At 36.8% G+C, this 17043-nt stretch overlaps 1 protein-coding gene across 3 annotated transcripts in view; it reads right to left on the reverse strand.

The window, feature by feature from the left end:
* Positions 1 to 2014: 2014 nt before the first annotated feature.
* SH3RF1 (SH3 domain containing ring finger 1) overlaps positions 2015 to 17043 on the reverse strand; it is an 85943-nt gene continuing 70914 nt past the window's right edge. For 2 of the 3 annotated variants that reach the window (XM_056489479.1, XM_056489478.1), the window contains exons 9-12: positions 16635 to 16894; positions 12924 to 13279; positions 11000 to 11334; positions 2015 to 5482 (exon numbers count right to left, since the gene is read on the reverse strand). In XM_056489479.1, the coding sequence (XP_056345454.1) occupies positions 5314 to 5482; positions 11000 to 11334; positions 12924 to 13279; positions 16635 to 16894 (1120 nt within the window). In that variant the 3' untranslated portion in view covers positions 2015 to 5313. Of the gene's footprint in view, positions 5483 to 10999; positions 11335 to 11906; positions 12041 to 12923; positions 13280 to 16634; positions 16895 to 17043 lie in introns of those variants that run through there. The other variant, XM_056489480.1, reaches the window with a different exon arrangement.

The following is a 17043-nucleotide window of genomic DNA, read 5'->3' on the forward strand; positions in this document are numbered from 1 at the left end:
CACTATTTAACAGTAGGGGGCATATTCAGTGTATGCCAGCAAAGTTTAATGAAATCAATGAAGTAGCACTGATTTGGAGTAATTGAGAATCCAACCATGTGTTCTAATGCCAAAGAATCTGGATATTTCTAAGGGCTTATATTGCTTTCCTTTCTGAAAAGGGGGGATGGGGAAGGAGGGGATTGGGGGAGATGGGAATTAAAGTCCATTTGCTTTGTGAAATGGGCTTTTATCTAAGGTAACAGAGACAAGAAAACATCTGCACAGGTATTTTAAAATCCTGACATTTTTCTTTCTGCCTTTATAATTGAAGTCTATTTTGTCTTGATGTGCCAGCCAAATTTCCATTCTCTATACTTCTGTACAGGCTGTTCTCACCACTCTGAAATAAGAATGTAGCTAGTGTTTGGATATCCTGTGAATTGGTTTTGATCTGAATGACTACTAAATGCAAACATCAGAAGGCCTCTGGGCCATGTAACCTGAACTGTGTGGGCACTAGTGGTGGGTGCACATTGCAGCCAAGTTCAATTCATTTACATGTGCTAAGGGGAATTTTTACAAGCTTGTTAGAACTGTGAGTAATTGAAATCTGGGGCTAATGTCATGGTGTCTAAATTTTCTTTACTCCACTGAGTAGGAACAGTAGAGCAGTTAAGAACTGATTTTGCCACTTTTTAGCAAAATAACACAGCTGACAGGAAAGAACAAGAAAGAACAGATAATATTGTTAATGTTACTGTTAATAATAGGTTCTGAGACTTGCTAATATTATGTAGTGTAACTACTCTGATTTGATAGGCACAATGAAATGCTCATTATGTAACATTAAGAATGGCTTTTGCAAATTGCAAATTCATTTTGTTTTGTTCCTTGTTCAAGGGTGATTTTGAACAACTCTTCTGCTGTTAAAATGGATCAGCAAAGTCTCTCACCCAAAGCAGGCAGGCTTGAGGAGACTTCTCCTAGAAGGGTTTAGATGCTGATGATATTTGGAGGCAGATCTAATTAATCTGAATCTATCTTCAAACTCACAAGACCAGTCAGCCTTTACTTTGAAAGCAAGTTTTATACCACATACCTCAGAAGCACAGGAATCGTCAGCTGGCAAAGGAGGAAACATGCAAAAAGGTGACAAGTTTTCAAGAGCAGGGGCTTACCTCAAGGTTATCAACATGTTTGTCTCCTAGAAAGTAAGAGCTATTGGGATGACACTGTGGAAGAGGAATGCACTGCATCTTGGTATGCACTTCCCATGAGATTCAGTCCTCTAATGTTAGTGTTACTGCATAAAATATGTAGAAAGTGGACACTACCCCTGTTTATTAATGCAAACTGGCAACTAAATTCAGAAATACAGGTGCTTGGTTTTGGATTTCAAATGTATTTGACAGGAGAACAGCAGTTGTTCTAGACACAAGTACCCAACAAATACAAATTTAAGAGACTGGATAAAGACTGAGGGCTGCATCTTCAGCCTTAGACATCCAAGTTCCTCTCAGGTCCTTTCACAGGGCTTGACTCTAGTAACTAAGGTGAGATCACTAAGTTAGTTAAAATTCAGGTCCCATATACAGGTCTTCCAAATCCTTTTCTCTTTCCCATCTTTCCCCACATCTAATGCCATGTTCTTGTCATAAGCATTCTCAGTTCTTTTGTTCCTATATGCAAATATTGCAAGTATGCCACTAAAAATAATTATTATTAGTAGTGTTGTTACTGTGGTTATTCAACAGATTTATGACACTGGTTTTGTTCAAATCAAGCTTCAAATCTGCTTAAGATTTACCATTATTAACCAAGTGCAGAGAATGAGCACCTGAGCATGATTTAATGAAGAATTTCATGGCAAGCCAAATGTTAAAAACATTATTAGAATTACTCAATAATTACAGTACAAAACAAGAAAAAAAACACCCAAACAACGACAACAACAACAAAAAAACCAAAAAAATAGTTTTACTTCTGCTACACAGCCATGATGGTTGTGTGTACTTTTCTCCAACAGATGCACTGATATCAGAACACAATTCTGAAAAAACAAATAAATCTTGCTATTCTATATTCTCCATTCTGTATTTCTACAAATTGTATTGCCTTCCCCCTCCTCTCATCCCCCTGAATTAAGGAAGCTTAGACGAGATGCTCCTTCTTTCAGAGAGCACCCAATGCTGCACCATTCACTGCCAGCACAATTTAGGTTCTGTTTGTCAGTCTTAACTAACACTGAGCTTATCACAGTAGCTGCAACATTTACCAAGTCTCAAGCACTTGCAAACACTTTTAGGATTAATTTCCACCAATTTTTCCAGAGGCCACGTGTATACAGCAGACATGTAAACACATGCAAATCCAGGTCTCCTCGTTAGCCAGTTGCTGCCTGACTGCTGTGCACAGAAAACTTCTTCAGGCTCAGTGCCACTGCGCACTTTTGCCCACAGTGGAAGTTCAGGCAGATGCTTCAACCTCTCCCAAGAAATCCACAGCAGGTCCATTACACCAGACACTTCTTCCTCTAGGGAAAGCAGGTTGTGACTACTGTGCACCAGATGTGCTGTCACTTATGAACAGACTGAGATTAAGTTACCTACCCTTTTCTGAAGTTACCCACTGAAATAAGGAGCTGGGAAAAGATCAGCCAGGTCTTCAGTTCTCTCTACAGTTTTTGCATTATAGTCACCATTCCAAGCTTCTTATGTTATGGAATCTGAAGACTTTTTCTCTATGAGCAGAAATACGCTCCTAGGAATTCAGAAATTAAGTTCTGGGAATTTTATTGGCAAATTCTTTACAAGTAATTTATGTTTAATGTTTGTGTACACTATTTGCTGTAGCTGTTTGCTAAGAAAATATTTATTAGGATTGGAAGTTTAACATAATAAATCAAACACTTAACATTCACTGGACTTCAAACATAGATATAAAATACCTTACAAAAATTTTTTTATGGAATTACACAAAGCAGATGCACAGGGTTTGTCTGTTTCTACACTGAATTAATCCCAAGCCAAAACCAAAAAATAACCCCCAAAAGATCACAAAAAAAGGCATGATAAACTGCATTTTTGTCATTGTTGCACTGCTATGTAATAAGCCCTTTTTACAAACGTTTACTCAATGTTAAAAAAATCAATTAAAAATGTATTCCATCTAACAGAACTACTGGATTAACAACTGATTTTTAACTGACTTTACATCATGAAATTCTATTAATAGAGGTACCTTAGTCACTTAGTTTAAAATATGGAGAGTAGAGATAGAAAAAATTTAACCTTTAGTAGTCTTTAATATAAAATGCACTAAATTTTCCAAAATAAGATTACGACACACTAGTGCCAATTTATGCTGACAAAAGCTGATATCAGCTTCTTTCTAACTAAAATTCATTTCACAAAAGCTTTATATATTACATGAATATTCAAGTAAACTATTTAAAAGATTTAAAAATGCAAAAATTGAATGATACAGTGTTTAAAAGAGATGGTTAATTTGGGAATGCTGTCATGTCCAACTATATATATTTATAGATATATTTTTTTTATTTTTAAGACCGTCATGATACTACCTGATATTGCAAGAAATCTCTGTCATTAACTTTGATATTTTTCAATGTATATCTTCAAGAAAATTGTAAGTATTTAACAGACCACTGTTTCTGTGTACTGTGCGACACTGAATCACCTTACTGGCTTCCCTTTGTAAAGTGCTGAGTAACAGCCAAATAACATCAGATTTAAATGGATTTAAATGGAGATGATGGTGCTCAGTGTCTTACAAAAAAAAATCACCATGAAACTGCTATAATCAAACAATAAAATAAAAAAACAGGTTCAGCTGAATAGAGTGTGTGTTCACCAGTGTCAAATCTCTAAAAAAAAAACAAACCCTGAAACACTAACAACATATTTCTTGCAGGCTGCATTCTTTCTATCCATCAGCTGCAAGGACAACATTAAAAAATTTCATTAATGATTCAAACACTGGACACCTTCTCTGGTTGAAGGTGAGTTGCTCACTAGTTTTGGTCAAGTGGCTTTTGGGAAACTTTCAGAGCAAAATAGCCCAGCAACAGGAAATTGAGATGGAAAATGCCAACCATGCACAGTTACATTACTGCAGGAATTGAGTAACACATGCAAGACAAAGAAAAAGTCAGAACATAGCAAAGTAGCAATGGTTAAGAAGTTTGTAAAGTTTTCACAGTGTTTCATACAGCCTTTTACTTTAACACAAGTGCATCACTTACCACCACTACTGCTCAGACATTTTAAAACATCTCTTGGCCATGCAGATCATTTTGAGAAGAAAACAGCAAATTACACGTCTTAGGCATTTTTAGACATTAAGTACAACTTATAATTTTATTTTTATATTCAGTCTTATCAAACAGATGTTTTCAAGTTATATTAAAAGTGTTGGGCTTTAACATTCCTTCCAATTTAGTTGGATGCTGAGAGCTAAATGCCCAAATAACTGGCCAAATATACAAAGCTAAGCTTTGTTCAAATAGCCAAGTAATTATATGAACAGAAGGTATAGGGAATTTCTTGTTGGCACTCCTAAACTTCTTCTTTCCTAACCTTGAGATGATCCTAACCTTGAGATGGCTTTGTTCACATACATCTTTGCCTCCTGAAAACATTACTCCACTTAGGTGATTCATGAAGAAGTAAAACTAGACTCAAGTACACCACTGACTTTTTTTTTTCTCTGTCCAAAGAAGAAAATACATTTTTTTTCCCCATTTGGCAAATTCTATTTGACGCCACATCACCACCACTCAACATTAACTCATACAACAGAGACTTACTCCACTGTCAGACACAGCGGGGAAAAATGTCCAGAGGATAAATGGGAGGCTCTTTATCAGATATAATTGCTTGCTCATAAGGAGAGAATCCAGCTTCCCCTTTGTTATTATTTCATAAATTAATAATTTGTTAAAATCATAGTCACAAGAATTTTAGCTATTACACAAAATTCAAGTTTAAAAAAAAACCAAGAATAAATTAGTTACAGCCTTGTAAACAATTGCTCATTTATGTAACATACTTGGGGAAAAAAATTCCTCTATATAATAAATCAGACAGTACAAGGCACACATCACACTTAAGAATTCAAAGTGATAAAACCAGCAGATGCCTTCATCTCCTTTGTTCGCTGGTGTAATTGTGCTATAGACACTGTAAAAATATGTAGATTTTTGTTTACATTACAGTCATTTGAAAATATTTCATGACTGTGCTTTTTCTGGCAAAATATTTGTGCTATTTTACAGTACAGTATGATTTGAAGCTCTTGGAATGAATCTTCTCAAATGTTCTCTACAAAGCTGCCAGGGAAAAGGCCAGTCTTTCCATTTCGTTGCAGAGTGCCTTTGAACCAGCCATCCTCACGTTTTTTGTGTACAAAAACAATGTCACCTTCCTTAAGTTCAAGTTCTGCTTCGCTCTGAGGAGGATAGGATACCACAACTCTGTACCTGTGTAATTAGAAAAAAAAAACAACACCTGCATTCAGGTTCTTTTTTCTTGCCCCCCTCTCCCCCTGCCCTTTTTAAGCCAATACTTCAAAAAATATTTCTGTGCCTGTTGAAACTTATGAACACAGGAAACTGTCTACAACAGTTTGCTGAGTATGCAACAACTTAAAAGTATGTCTTGAAGAGATAATAACAATAGCAACATCATTAATTTAAGGCAAATTCATGCATCTCCTATGGGATTTTTTACCAAGATCCCTGTAAAATACAGATAATAGTTAAATAACAAGAGAAAATTGTAAACATTTTTTCCAATATAAATTTGCAAGAATCAGTAGCTAGGCATAATTTTACAAGTATATGTTTAATTTTTTATTATTCCAGTGATGGCTCTTAAGGAAAGGCAAAGAACAAAAAGAAGAAACCAACAAAACCTATTAATTTGATTGCCATTTTAAATAATTTTCATTTTAGTTAGAAACTCTTCAAGATAGAACATATTCTTTGGACACAGCTGCTCAACTTGTGTACTACTATGTTAAAAACTATATTCAACTCAAGAATTTTCTTGACTTGGCACACTGGCACTTGGCACAAAGTGTATTTTTTGAGTTTCTCACTTTGAACAGTAAAATCACTTTTCAAAAATGAATGCATTAAAAAGAGGCTACACTTCTCTCTGTTTTGAACATGCATAACACCACTCAATCCCTTCTTCCATAGTTTCAGTTCACATCAACATAAAACTATTACTTCATAGATTAAGTGAACTATTATCCTAATGAGCTTTGAATAATTTATTATTTTAATAGATTAAAATAAATGAACAATCTGATGAAAAGACAAAGTAACAGGACATAGTCTAGTAAAGAATGGAATGCCAATTATACTCAATATCCACATAATAAAACAAGCTAATTCTGTAATATTGAAGCAGACAAAGATACTGTGTTATAGTAGAATGTTTTGCTTAATTACATATGAAACAAAAATTAAATCTATCCATACAGTTAAAAGTATTAAGATAAGAGTAGCTGCAGTTTGTAAATAATTAAAGTCTCTTAGGAAATCTAAGTACAGCAAAACATATTGGACTTAATTAGTTGTCAAATGTTATTTATTAGTGAGTTATAAGCCATGACTTTGTTTCAGCTATGGCAATCCCCAGATTTCAGAGCATGGGAATTACTAGATTCATGCTTCATAAAAGCTACCAAGCCAATTACAAGATTTAGTAGTGTGCAGCTCCAGAATGCCCTGCATCCAATGCCTCTACTAACTTCTGCTGTGAGCAACTTGGGTTTTAATGCTGACTTAGGAAATAAGAATCAAATATTTTTAATAGACTGTAAGTTAAATTAAGACTGTCAACTGCTTGAGTTAAAACAACAGCCTTTACTCAGGCAGGACAAGGACAAGATAGTGAAGGATAAAGAACTGCAATAAAGTTGTGAAGAACTACTGCTGTTAACAAGCAGATTGCTCCCAGGCAGAAAATTACCCAGCACACTACGTAGTCTGTTAAAAAAAAGTTTCAAGAGAGAATCCTGCCTGCCTCATCTTGCAGTCTGTCAAACACTGCCTCGTTTGACTTGAAATATGCTTGTTTTCAGTTTCTAATTCTGTCTGTGAGTAACCTCTATGCTCCCCTGAATTGATAGACAAGTCTGTTCCCTGCTGCTGCTTGCTCCCATCTTCTCTTTGTCCTCCCTAGAGGAGAAAGAGTTGTCTTGAGCTTTCCATAGTGTCCAACAACCTCTACAGTAATTTGGTACTTCTTGATAAATTTTAGTTTCCCAACTATTTTGATATTCATCTTGGTATCCAGTGTCTAAAACAGAGCACAACACCCCTTGTTTTAAAGTATTATTTTACTGTATTTTTCAATTTTTAATGAGAAGAAAGCCATCAGGCTTTGCACCTGTGAATCATGTGTCCTTCTTCAAATTTTCTGCCACATTTTACAAATTCTATTTGCCCAAAGAGGAGTGATCAGACCCAGACCCATCACACAATCACACAGCTAACTATCCAGATCCCTCTGGATTAGCTATGGAACAAAAACTATTTTTCCATTACTCATTTCATCATCTACAACATATTGCCAAAACTACCAATTTCATGCAGAATATAAAGCTTATGCTTCAGTTCAAAAGTTCATTGCAAGGTCCCTGAAGAAAAAAATAATCATATTTACTAAGCATGCTCTATGTTTTGGAAAAACATGTTCATTCCCACATATTGGATTTTCCAAAACATTTCCTTTTTTCCCTCCCTAATCAGTATTTGCAAATGTTTTCAATGAATGAAGGTAAAATGTATAGATCTTCTATGGTCACTTAATATTTTACATGCATCTAAGCTGTACAGCTATGAGATCTTTCTTTTCTTTTTCTTTGACCATCTTATAACATTTTTCATTAATTTTCCAAATATTACCCTTATTTATTTTTAATCAGCTAGTGACAAAATGTTAGTATTATTAAAAAAAAAGTACTTTAGCTTCCCAGAAGTAGTCAATATATTTGCTACTGGTTGCTGATATTCTTAATGCATCTGACTATATCCCCCAGTGCTTTTGCTTTGTACTTGTGAATTTATTTTTTATTTCGAAGAGGGTGGTGATCTCTTCACTTTTCTCCATTCTACTTTTCATTTTTAATATTAGCATTTCTCACACTTTTCAGTAACATGGAGCAGATTATATCTTCCATGTGTTTCTTCATTTCTTCATTGCTTCTCTTTCACTGGACACAACATACTGTTTTTATTCCTACCTAGTTGTGGTTGATTTTTGGACCATTATTTGTGGTTTTCCTGATCAACAGTGGATAATAATACTTTCTCACATGCAGAAAATTTTAGCTGAGAGAAACACAGAAAGCTGGAATTACTACCATTACACAAGTTAAACTAATAATTATTACTCAGCTTCCTGATTTAGTTTTTTCTTCTTCCCCTTTGACTTTTTACTTTCCAGCTCAAGTATGCCCTGCTGTTGTGCAGATCTTGTGTCTTTTGAGTGGGTGCCTTGACTCCTACAGATCTCCAACGCCCATCGAGGGCAGAGTGATTCTCAGCATTTAATTACCAGCATTAAATGGTGCCAGATGTGGTAAGGCTTGCTGCCCTATAAAGCCACTGGCCCGCTCACTGGGAGCAGATGTTACACCAGTCATTTTGTGGGAGGTGAAATTACTTAGGGTCACTTTAATCACAGAACAAAATTACTGCTTTTCTTTCACTGTAACTGGATGAAAGATTCATTTTATAATTTAGGATATGCAGTGATGTGTATTTAGGTTCAAGTCTTTAACATCATTGTGGAGTGCTGGGTAGTTTATTATTACAATGCCGTATATTTACTGTAAAATTTAAAGCTATTTAAGCAACACTTACCCTAAAAGAGAAAGCTCATGAAAAGAGCTTGAAATTTTCTTTTAACTTTTATGGAAAAAGTAAACTCCTCAGATATCTAAATTCCTGTATATTCATAGCATAGCATGTCTCACTTTGGGAATTGCAGGGACTTGGGCCTATCTTTGTAAGGAAAACATATTGATCCTTGGCCTTGTCAGCACTGCATCAATACAAAAAATCACCCTAAGACAACTTGGGTAATGGCTGGAGAATCAGAAGAAATGAGTGAGCTCCACTGCATAGTCTGAGGTAACTGGAACTCTCCAAACTGGAATTCTCCAGTTACACTGTAATCTGTGACTGGAATTGTGAGATGTAAGAGCAGAATAATCCTAGCAGGAGATTTCTCTGTTCTTCACTTTTTGTTGAGCTTATCCTCATGAATATTTCCCTCCTCAACTCAAATTTTCACTGAAAATGCCATATGATTCTTACTCGCCATATCTTCCAGACTGCTGAAGAGTAATCAATGCTTATAAATTACTTTGAAGATATTGAGTGCAATGTAAATTTTAAGTATTATCAACCATCATGTTTTAAGAAATTCAGCCAAAGGAAATGTGCAAGGGCACATCAGCAGGGAAAAAAAATTAACCCTGTTCTGAAAAGAAAAAAGGATGAAATTCCAGATGAAATTCTGTCTTCATATGCAGACAAAATGTAACAATTCTACATGACTAATGCTGAGAATTATCTTGCAGCAATGCTTCTTCAGTAGCAATTATCACTTAAATAATAGTAAGGATGGAGAGAATGTTTGAGTATATGTTATTACTAGATCAATAAAAATATACTGCATCATTTTCTGTAAGTAGTTCTGAGAAAATAATTTCCATCATGGAAGTGAAAAAACTACTTCTTGTGATGATAGAAAGAGCTTTACGCTAATATGCACTGGTTATACCAGAATTCATTTAATATCATTTTTACATTCAAAGCATGAAAACATATTAATGTGCCAAACAGACTTATAATAATGTGAAAATGAATTATAATTATTATTAAAATTATTCTTAAAGAAGAGTCTTTCAGGTTTTATTTTCCATGTATAAGTGTATATCTACTTCACAAAGTCAGTATGAAATAGAAATCTGCAAGTAAATTGTGTAGGAACAGAAATAAGCTTTTAAAAAATATTAGTGGTATGACAGAAGAGAACTTAAAGACAAGTAGAAAGTTATATACTGTCTCAATTTTAAGACATGGGTATAGCTTAAGATAATGGACTTCTGGAAGTACAACATGATGCCCACACACCATGAGTTAATAGTATCAGAACAAAGTCTACAATAGTCAGCTTCAATCAGTTCAGTCCTAGAGCTGTTTATATTGTAACTCTACTATTTTTTTCCCTGTACACCATACAATCCTGTAGCTGCTGCAAAATAAATTCCATTACACTCTTCGTACTGCTTGTCTTATGCCAGGAGAATAAAAGATCCTGTAGTTAGAAAACTGCCACTTCCTTCACATTCTACAGAGGACTTGAAACTTGCAAAACTATAGGTAGACACACAAGTCATAGAACATTTAAGCAGCTGCCTGTCAGTCTCAGAGTCCAGACAACTGGACTTAGTTTTTCAGCCTCACTTGTCAGAGCACAGAGGCCACCCTAGAGCCTGGGTGGATGCACAGCCATGGGGCATTCAGGCAGTAAAAAGTATCTTTGCAAAATCTCAAGACATCAAATATTAAGAAGCCTACACATAGATAGATAAAGGTCTCATTCACCATATATTTAGGTTGGCACTTATACACTGCTAATAATCAGGACTAACCTGATACTCTTAAGTGCAAGAATATAATGTGCTTCTGTTTTGAAAAATAGGAGGCCGCTTTTGTCTACCTCAGTTCTCATACCAAACCTGTGATCATCATATTTTGAGTGTCTATTCATTCAAAAACTTTAAAGTAACATGAAAAGTAATAAATATAAACACAAGCATTGGTTGATAAGTAAATAAAGAACTGTTAAAAAATAAGTTTCATCTTGCAATAAAATCTCAGTGTCTTGAAGCAGTTCTAACATACACTAAAAGTGTCAGAGAATGGATTTTTCCTTGGTTTGCCCAAGTGTGGCTGTGTAGGATAATTTACCTTTCACACACAAGAGGCCTGGACTCATTGAGGACCGGCCCCAGCGAGGAGCAAGGCTGCCGGGGCGGCGGGGCGACGGGAATGGAGGGATCCAGGGAAGCGGCTTTGCGATGCAGGGCCTCCTGTGCCAGCCCAGGGGCCTCGCTGTCAGCAGGACAGGAGCCAGCCTTGCTGTGAGCGCCTGCTGACGGCAGCTCTGGCCCCACTGCACCTTGCAGGGCCAGCTCTGCCGCTGCCTGCTCAGCCTCCAGCGTGGGGGACGCTGGCGGGGACAGCCGAGGCTTGCGTTTGGTGGATGCTCCAGAAAGTAGTTTCAGCAAACCTTTCTTTTCTTTCTGTAAACCAAAAGAAGTGCTCCATTTTAGAACAAAACTCCCACATAAAGAGTTGAACACTTCCTTCTGATAGATGACATCATGTTAAGAGAGGACTCAGTAAATTATGAGGACATACTTGATATTAGAGAGACAATGATGAAAAGTATAAAAGAAAAAGAAAATTACTGACATTCTAAAGAGAAAAACATCAAGTAATTTAAATCATAAACTAGCTAAGTCATTTCACTTTGCTAGGTTAAAGTTTAACTTAAAATGAAATGGCTCTGTCCCAAAAGGTCGTCAAGAAAAAGGTGTGAGGAATTAAGGTTCTCACAACAGAAATCTATGAAGTAAGACATTTCATTAACATGGGCGTTTCTAGGAACACAAAGAGTCACTTCAAACCAAGCAGGGAAGCTGCTGTTTAGGTAAGTTTCTTTTATTTATCCTCTAGTAATGGAAGACCTTCATGATTTAGCAAAAATTCGCCCCCAGGGGAATGCACTGTGTTTTGCTGCTCTGCTAAAGGGAAGGATTGTAAACATTCTTTGTGCTTGTCCAGACAGGAATTCCTGAAGACTATTACTTACCCTGAAGAAAATTATTTAAGTAGCTTTTGTGTTTCTTGTCTTTTTTTTTTTTTTAAGGGGTGTGGCAGTGATCTTCTTACCAACCCTTTGACTGAGTGAATTTAGTGCTTATGAGAGGTGCCAGATTGTAAGCCCTGGAGACAAAAATAATATTTAACCATAGACGGAGAAAAGCATGAGCAATGAGAAATTTTTTTGATAGCCTGGGATGTTGTGGCTTTAGTGAATAAAAATCCTCAGTCCTTTTTCCAAGTTTCCAATAACTTAGAGCCATTTCAGCAAAAATCTGCTGTCTAGCAAATGTCAAAGAAAAAGAGAAACTCTGAGAAATTAAAACAATCCACATGTAAGTTTTCTCTATGGAGACCCAGTCTGATTTCAATGTCTATGGCTGAAGTAATTTTAAAATAATGTTCTAGGCACATCAATTCAACAATAATCAACAAAAATAGCTAAATATTGGCTGACATTAGTGTACTGTTTAAGATTAAAATCTTCATAAACTTCACTAAAGAAGTACATGCGGCTGAAGAGTAACAAGGTTAAGTCTAAAACACTTGAGATGAAAAGATAGTTGTCACAAGGAGAAAAAAGTTTTCTAACTACATCACAAGTGTAAAACAAAATGGACTACAAAGCTGGAAGAATTTTTCTGACAATATAACAATCACATGGCTTGGAGAATGAGTTTACACATGTAGGAAATACTTCAAATAGAAGGAAGGAGAGCAGAACCACTACAGGCTCCACCGTCCTACATTTAAAAAAGATGGTTATGTGCATTCTTTCTTTGTCCAATAAACATTGTTGGTAATGTGTTTTTCATAATATCTCAGTGTGCCTCACTATAAGAAAAGTAACCTAAAAGAATTCTGACTTTCATTTTATTTTGTTAGACCAAAGTTTTCACAATCCTGCAAGTTCACGTGGGTTTTTTAGGTTGTGTTGTTAAATCTCTTAGAAGATTGTATGATGAAAATAGGAGAATTCAAGGGAATTATTTCATTCTCTACCCACCTTGCCATCCTTATCTGTTTTACTGACAGCAGCATTTCCACCAGCTGTTAAAGCACTCTCTGGAGATGTAGGAGCTCCAGGGTGTGTGTTTGCTGTTTTTCCACTGACATCTCCCTCCAAAGATGAAGCAGCAATGTTAGAATTCAAAGAAGCTGCTGTACATGCCAGAGGGATGGTTGAGCGGGTCACATTCACGGCCGTGACATAAGCAGCAGGATTTGGAAGCTGGGGCTGGAGCTGCTGGGAGGCAACAGAGTGGTGAGGAATGATCACAGCTGCAGGAATAAGGCATGTTGGACTTTGTGCTTGAATGGGTGTGACGGCTGCCGTAGGTCTTTCTTGACTATGTGAGGCAACTAGAATAAAAGAATGAAATGTGAGAATTCGCCTTTTCACAAGACACACAAAGTGAGGTACAGTTACTGTGTTACAGTTAATCAATCACAAGAAGTCTTCTTCTTCCCTTTTAAACTTCCATTTATACTACTGTAATGACATGATACACACCACCAAATCTATTTCACCTGAATAAAGTAGCTGCATATGCTACCCTACTTGCACCAGTATGCAACAGAAGAATAACAGCACTGCAACTTCTCTGTTGTGGAGAAATCCAAGCTGCTAAGTCAAATGCTTCATATACAGACAGATGTGAAGTGAAAATTGCACTTTAGTACCTAAATACTGCCTGGAACTTGTTTGCTCCTTTTAATATGACATGTAGTTGTCAGGGCATACAAAGGAAAGTAGGAAGAAACACACCTTACAGAAGCTGCTAAAAATATAATTAGATTGTTGCTGCAGATTGTTTCCCTAAACTATTCAAAAAATCCACAACAGATTTCACGGGTCTTTCAAACAATAAGCACAGTGGCAATTACTGTTATGAGTACTTTCTCTGAAAGCATAAGCTGTTGTCTCTTGGGGCATTTAAATATAGAAAGTGGATTTACTCATACCCCTGTGAAATAAAAGGAACATCTACACTGGAAGCTGGAGAATAACACAGGGCTGAGTATACGAACCTGAATTGCAGGGCAAAGCTGCAAAGCACAGACAGAGCCTTGCATGAACTAATTTGTCCTTTCCAAGAAGTAGCACTGCTGTTAAAGTCATATGGTCAATCATATATGCATGTTGTTAGACCATTTAACAGCTGGGGCATCTATGCCCCACATATGGGGTGGTATGAAATGCAGACAACCGAACACGAGGTAAAATGTAGCACCTCAGTGCTGCACAATCTCTCTCCTTCAAATACTTTGAAACTTTCTATCTAAAGTTTCTCTAGCTTGCTGCAGGTACATCTCAATTGTATCAATCTTTGATTTTTTCAGATACTAATAGAGTTTAGGACTTGTTATAAGCAAAATCCTGTAACCCAACCTCCAGCACTTGCTCTTTTTATTCTGCTTTCTACAAATTCCTCTAGTAATTTGTTTATATTGCAGCAACAGTGTATTTTCTATGTCTAATTTTTTGTTAACTTCTTCTGCTGTAGCCAACCCTTCCCAACTCCTAAGTAGCATGAACATTTCAAAAGATAAGGAGATTGCAGCAAGATTTTTTCTTTTGTCAAGAAACAATTATTAATGCTGGCTTTTGTTCATGAGACATCAGTTTTCCTAGAAGTAGCTGCTATTCTTCAAGATATGTCTACACTTACATGCAATTTATGTATGACAAGCATGGAAGAGCTTTCTTGTTTTGTTTTCTTATTGCTGATGGAGTTGATAGGAAAAATGCTTCAAATGACCCTATTTTCATACAGATTATCCTTTAATGAAATAGGCAGAATATGTATTTTTTTATAGGTCCTTCAAATCAAAGGATGCATACTCCCTCAGCAAAGGTGATCTCAAGCAAATGTCTCACTAAGATTTGAAGAATGGTCCTTGATGCCCTGAGCTAAACTGAAGCTGGAGCCCTGCATTAATCTGTGAAGCCTTGCCCAAAGATTAACACTCAGCAAATGTGCTAAGGAAAGCTCAAGAAGATCATACTTCAGATGTTTACTACAAAGTTCTCTGCAATGTTTTAATAAAAAGCAGCCCCTATTGCTTCAGTGCTCAGGTCCTTGGAAAGGACAGATCTGTATTTGTGTGACCAGCAGCACACCTTTGCACAATCCAATGTTAAATTCTCTGTGATGAGAGTCCAGTCCCTTTGAATTTTTCATTTTGGACCTGAAAAGCTGGTGGGAAGTATGCTGTCACATTTGGCAGCTGAATGGAAGTGTAAAAGCTTATTCATCTTGACAGTGGTGCAGAGATGCAGGAACAGAAAGGCCTCTGGAGCCCAGAGGAGCTTTCTCCTTTGTGTTGTCACTTGCAAGCTCCCAGGCAGTTCAAAAGAAGGATTTAGAGGAGAGACCACCTGTGCCTAAGAAGCAGAAAACTACAGATGCTTCACTTAGCTTCTCTTACCAGTTGCCAGCAGCTTCTGGTTATTTTTATTTAAAGGCAAAGAATAAAGTTGTTACAGAGGACTAACACACCTGCTCCAGCTTCAGATCAGACTGAAGGAAGATGGGGCCAATTAAGGAAATAAAATAACTAAAGACATACACACACATCCTACCTTCAAAAGCAACCTGGTGCTGACATCTGAACATGCACAGGGTGTTTCAGGAGATGCATGACTCTGAGAAGTGGGCTAATCCATGAATTTTGAGACCATTAGAAATAACCCTTCTTATGGGCATAATAGAACATACCGTTACCATTTTTTGCTTTCTCTTTTGCTCGGCCAATAAGAATCCTGTGATTAAAAAAACCCCTTTTTGTCATGACACTCAGTCAGGAGATCACAGACCCTAAATTCAAGGCTGAAAGGGGGAATAGTGATAGTCTGAAATGGGAGTTTTCCTTTTCTCTTTTTCTTTTGAGGCTCTTGAAGCAACTGGAACAGATTTGGCTTCAGTTGTGTGGTATCTTCTTAGCCTGGCAAATCCACAGAGGAGTGCATGGATTTGGTAAACAAAAACACTTGAAAACACCACTATCAATCTTTTTGGATCTGCATTTAAATAACAAGAAGGCATGTTTCACTATGATGTGGCCTGCCCCAGACAGTAAATGGAGAGTTACACCTTCCAGAAACATAGAATTTTACTACACAGATCATACGGATCTTGAAGCCAGCACAGCCTTAGTGTTTCAGAATCAAAGCTGAAAGAACTTGCAGTCAAGGTTAGAGAACAAACTGGAATGCCTAAGGACAAACCCTGAGCCAGAGACCTGAAAAGGAACACTAAAGGTATTCAAAGATGCTAGAAGATAATTTAAAAGTGAATGCTAAATTAGAACAATCTGTAGCTCTTATGCAGTTAACACACAAAAAAATAAGCTATGACTCAGATGTTCTTATCACTTTTATTACTATATGAATTGCATATGAGTGGGGAAGCTCAAAGACTGTCCCCATCCCAGATACTGCTGGAACAACAGGAAAAAAAAAGAAAAATTCCACCTGAAGTACTTGCACATAATTTCCCAATAGTGGGAGTATGTACGTACACACAGTTGCTTAGAGGAGAATAATAAAAGATCTAACTCAAGACTGTCATTTCAGAAAACATTCAGCTCTAAACAATGACATCAAGAAAAGCTTTAAAAAAACCCCAATATATACTCACATAGACCCTCACTCCAGTCATTTGTCAGGATGGACTCTACAACAACACATTACAAATTTCAGGGGTGTTTTTACCTGTTCTAACTGCATTTCGAGCCTGGTTGACTGTCATTTGTCCTGTCACATGCATAAGGACCTTGGTTTGCGGACTGGTTTGGACATGTGCTGCAGAAACCACTGCTGTGGGTACTGAGCTGGAGTTCACTGCCACACCATTCCCCTGGAGCTTCTGGGATGTTCCACTAGCAGTGGAAGGGCTGACCATAGTCACCACTCGTCCCGTTTGGCCAGCAGTAGACATGGGAACTTTTGTTTGGGATGCACTTGTCACCGTCCTGCCAAAAATTAAAGCAAACAATAAAACACAACTGGAAAAAAATCAGCTAGTTACTAAAACCCATAGGTCTTCTATTATGCAATTTTAGCATTTAATACAAGAACAGAATAATTATGGATTTGAAGCTAGCTTAGCTATTTAGACACT

This window comes from Oenanthe melanoleuca, chromosome 4, assembly GCF_029582105.1.
Source record: "Oenanthe melanoleuca isolate GR-GAL-2019-014 chromosome 4, OMel1.0, whole genome shotgun sequence".
Lineage (NCBI taxonomy): Eukaryota > Metazoa > Chordata > Aves > Passeriformes > Muscicapidae > Oenanthe > Oenanthe melanoleuca.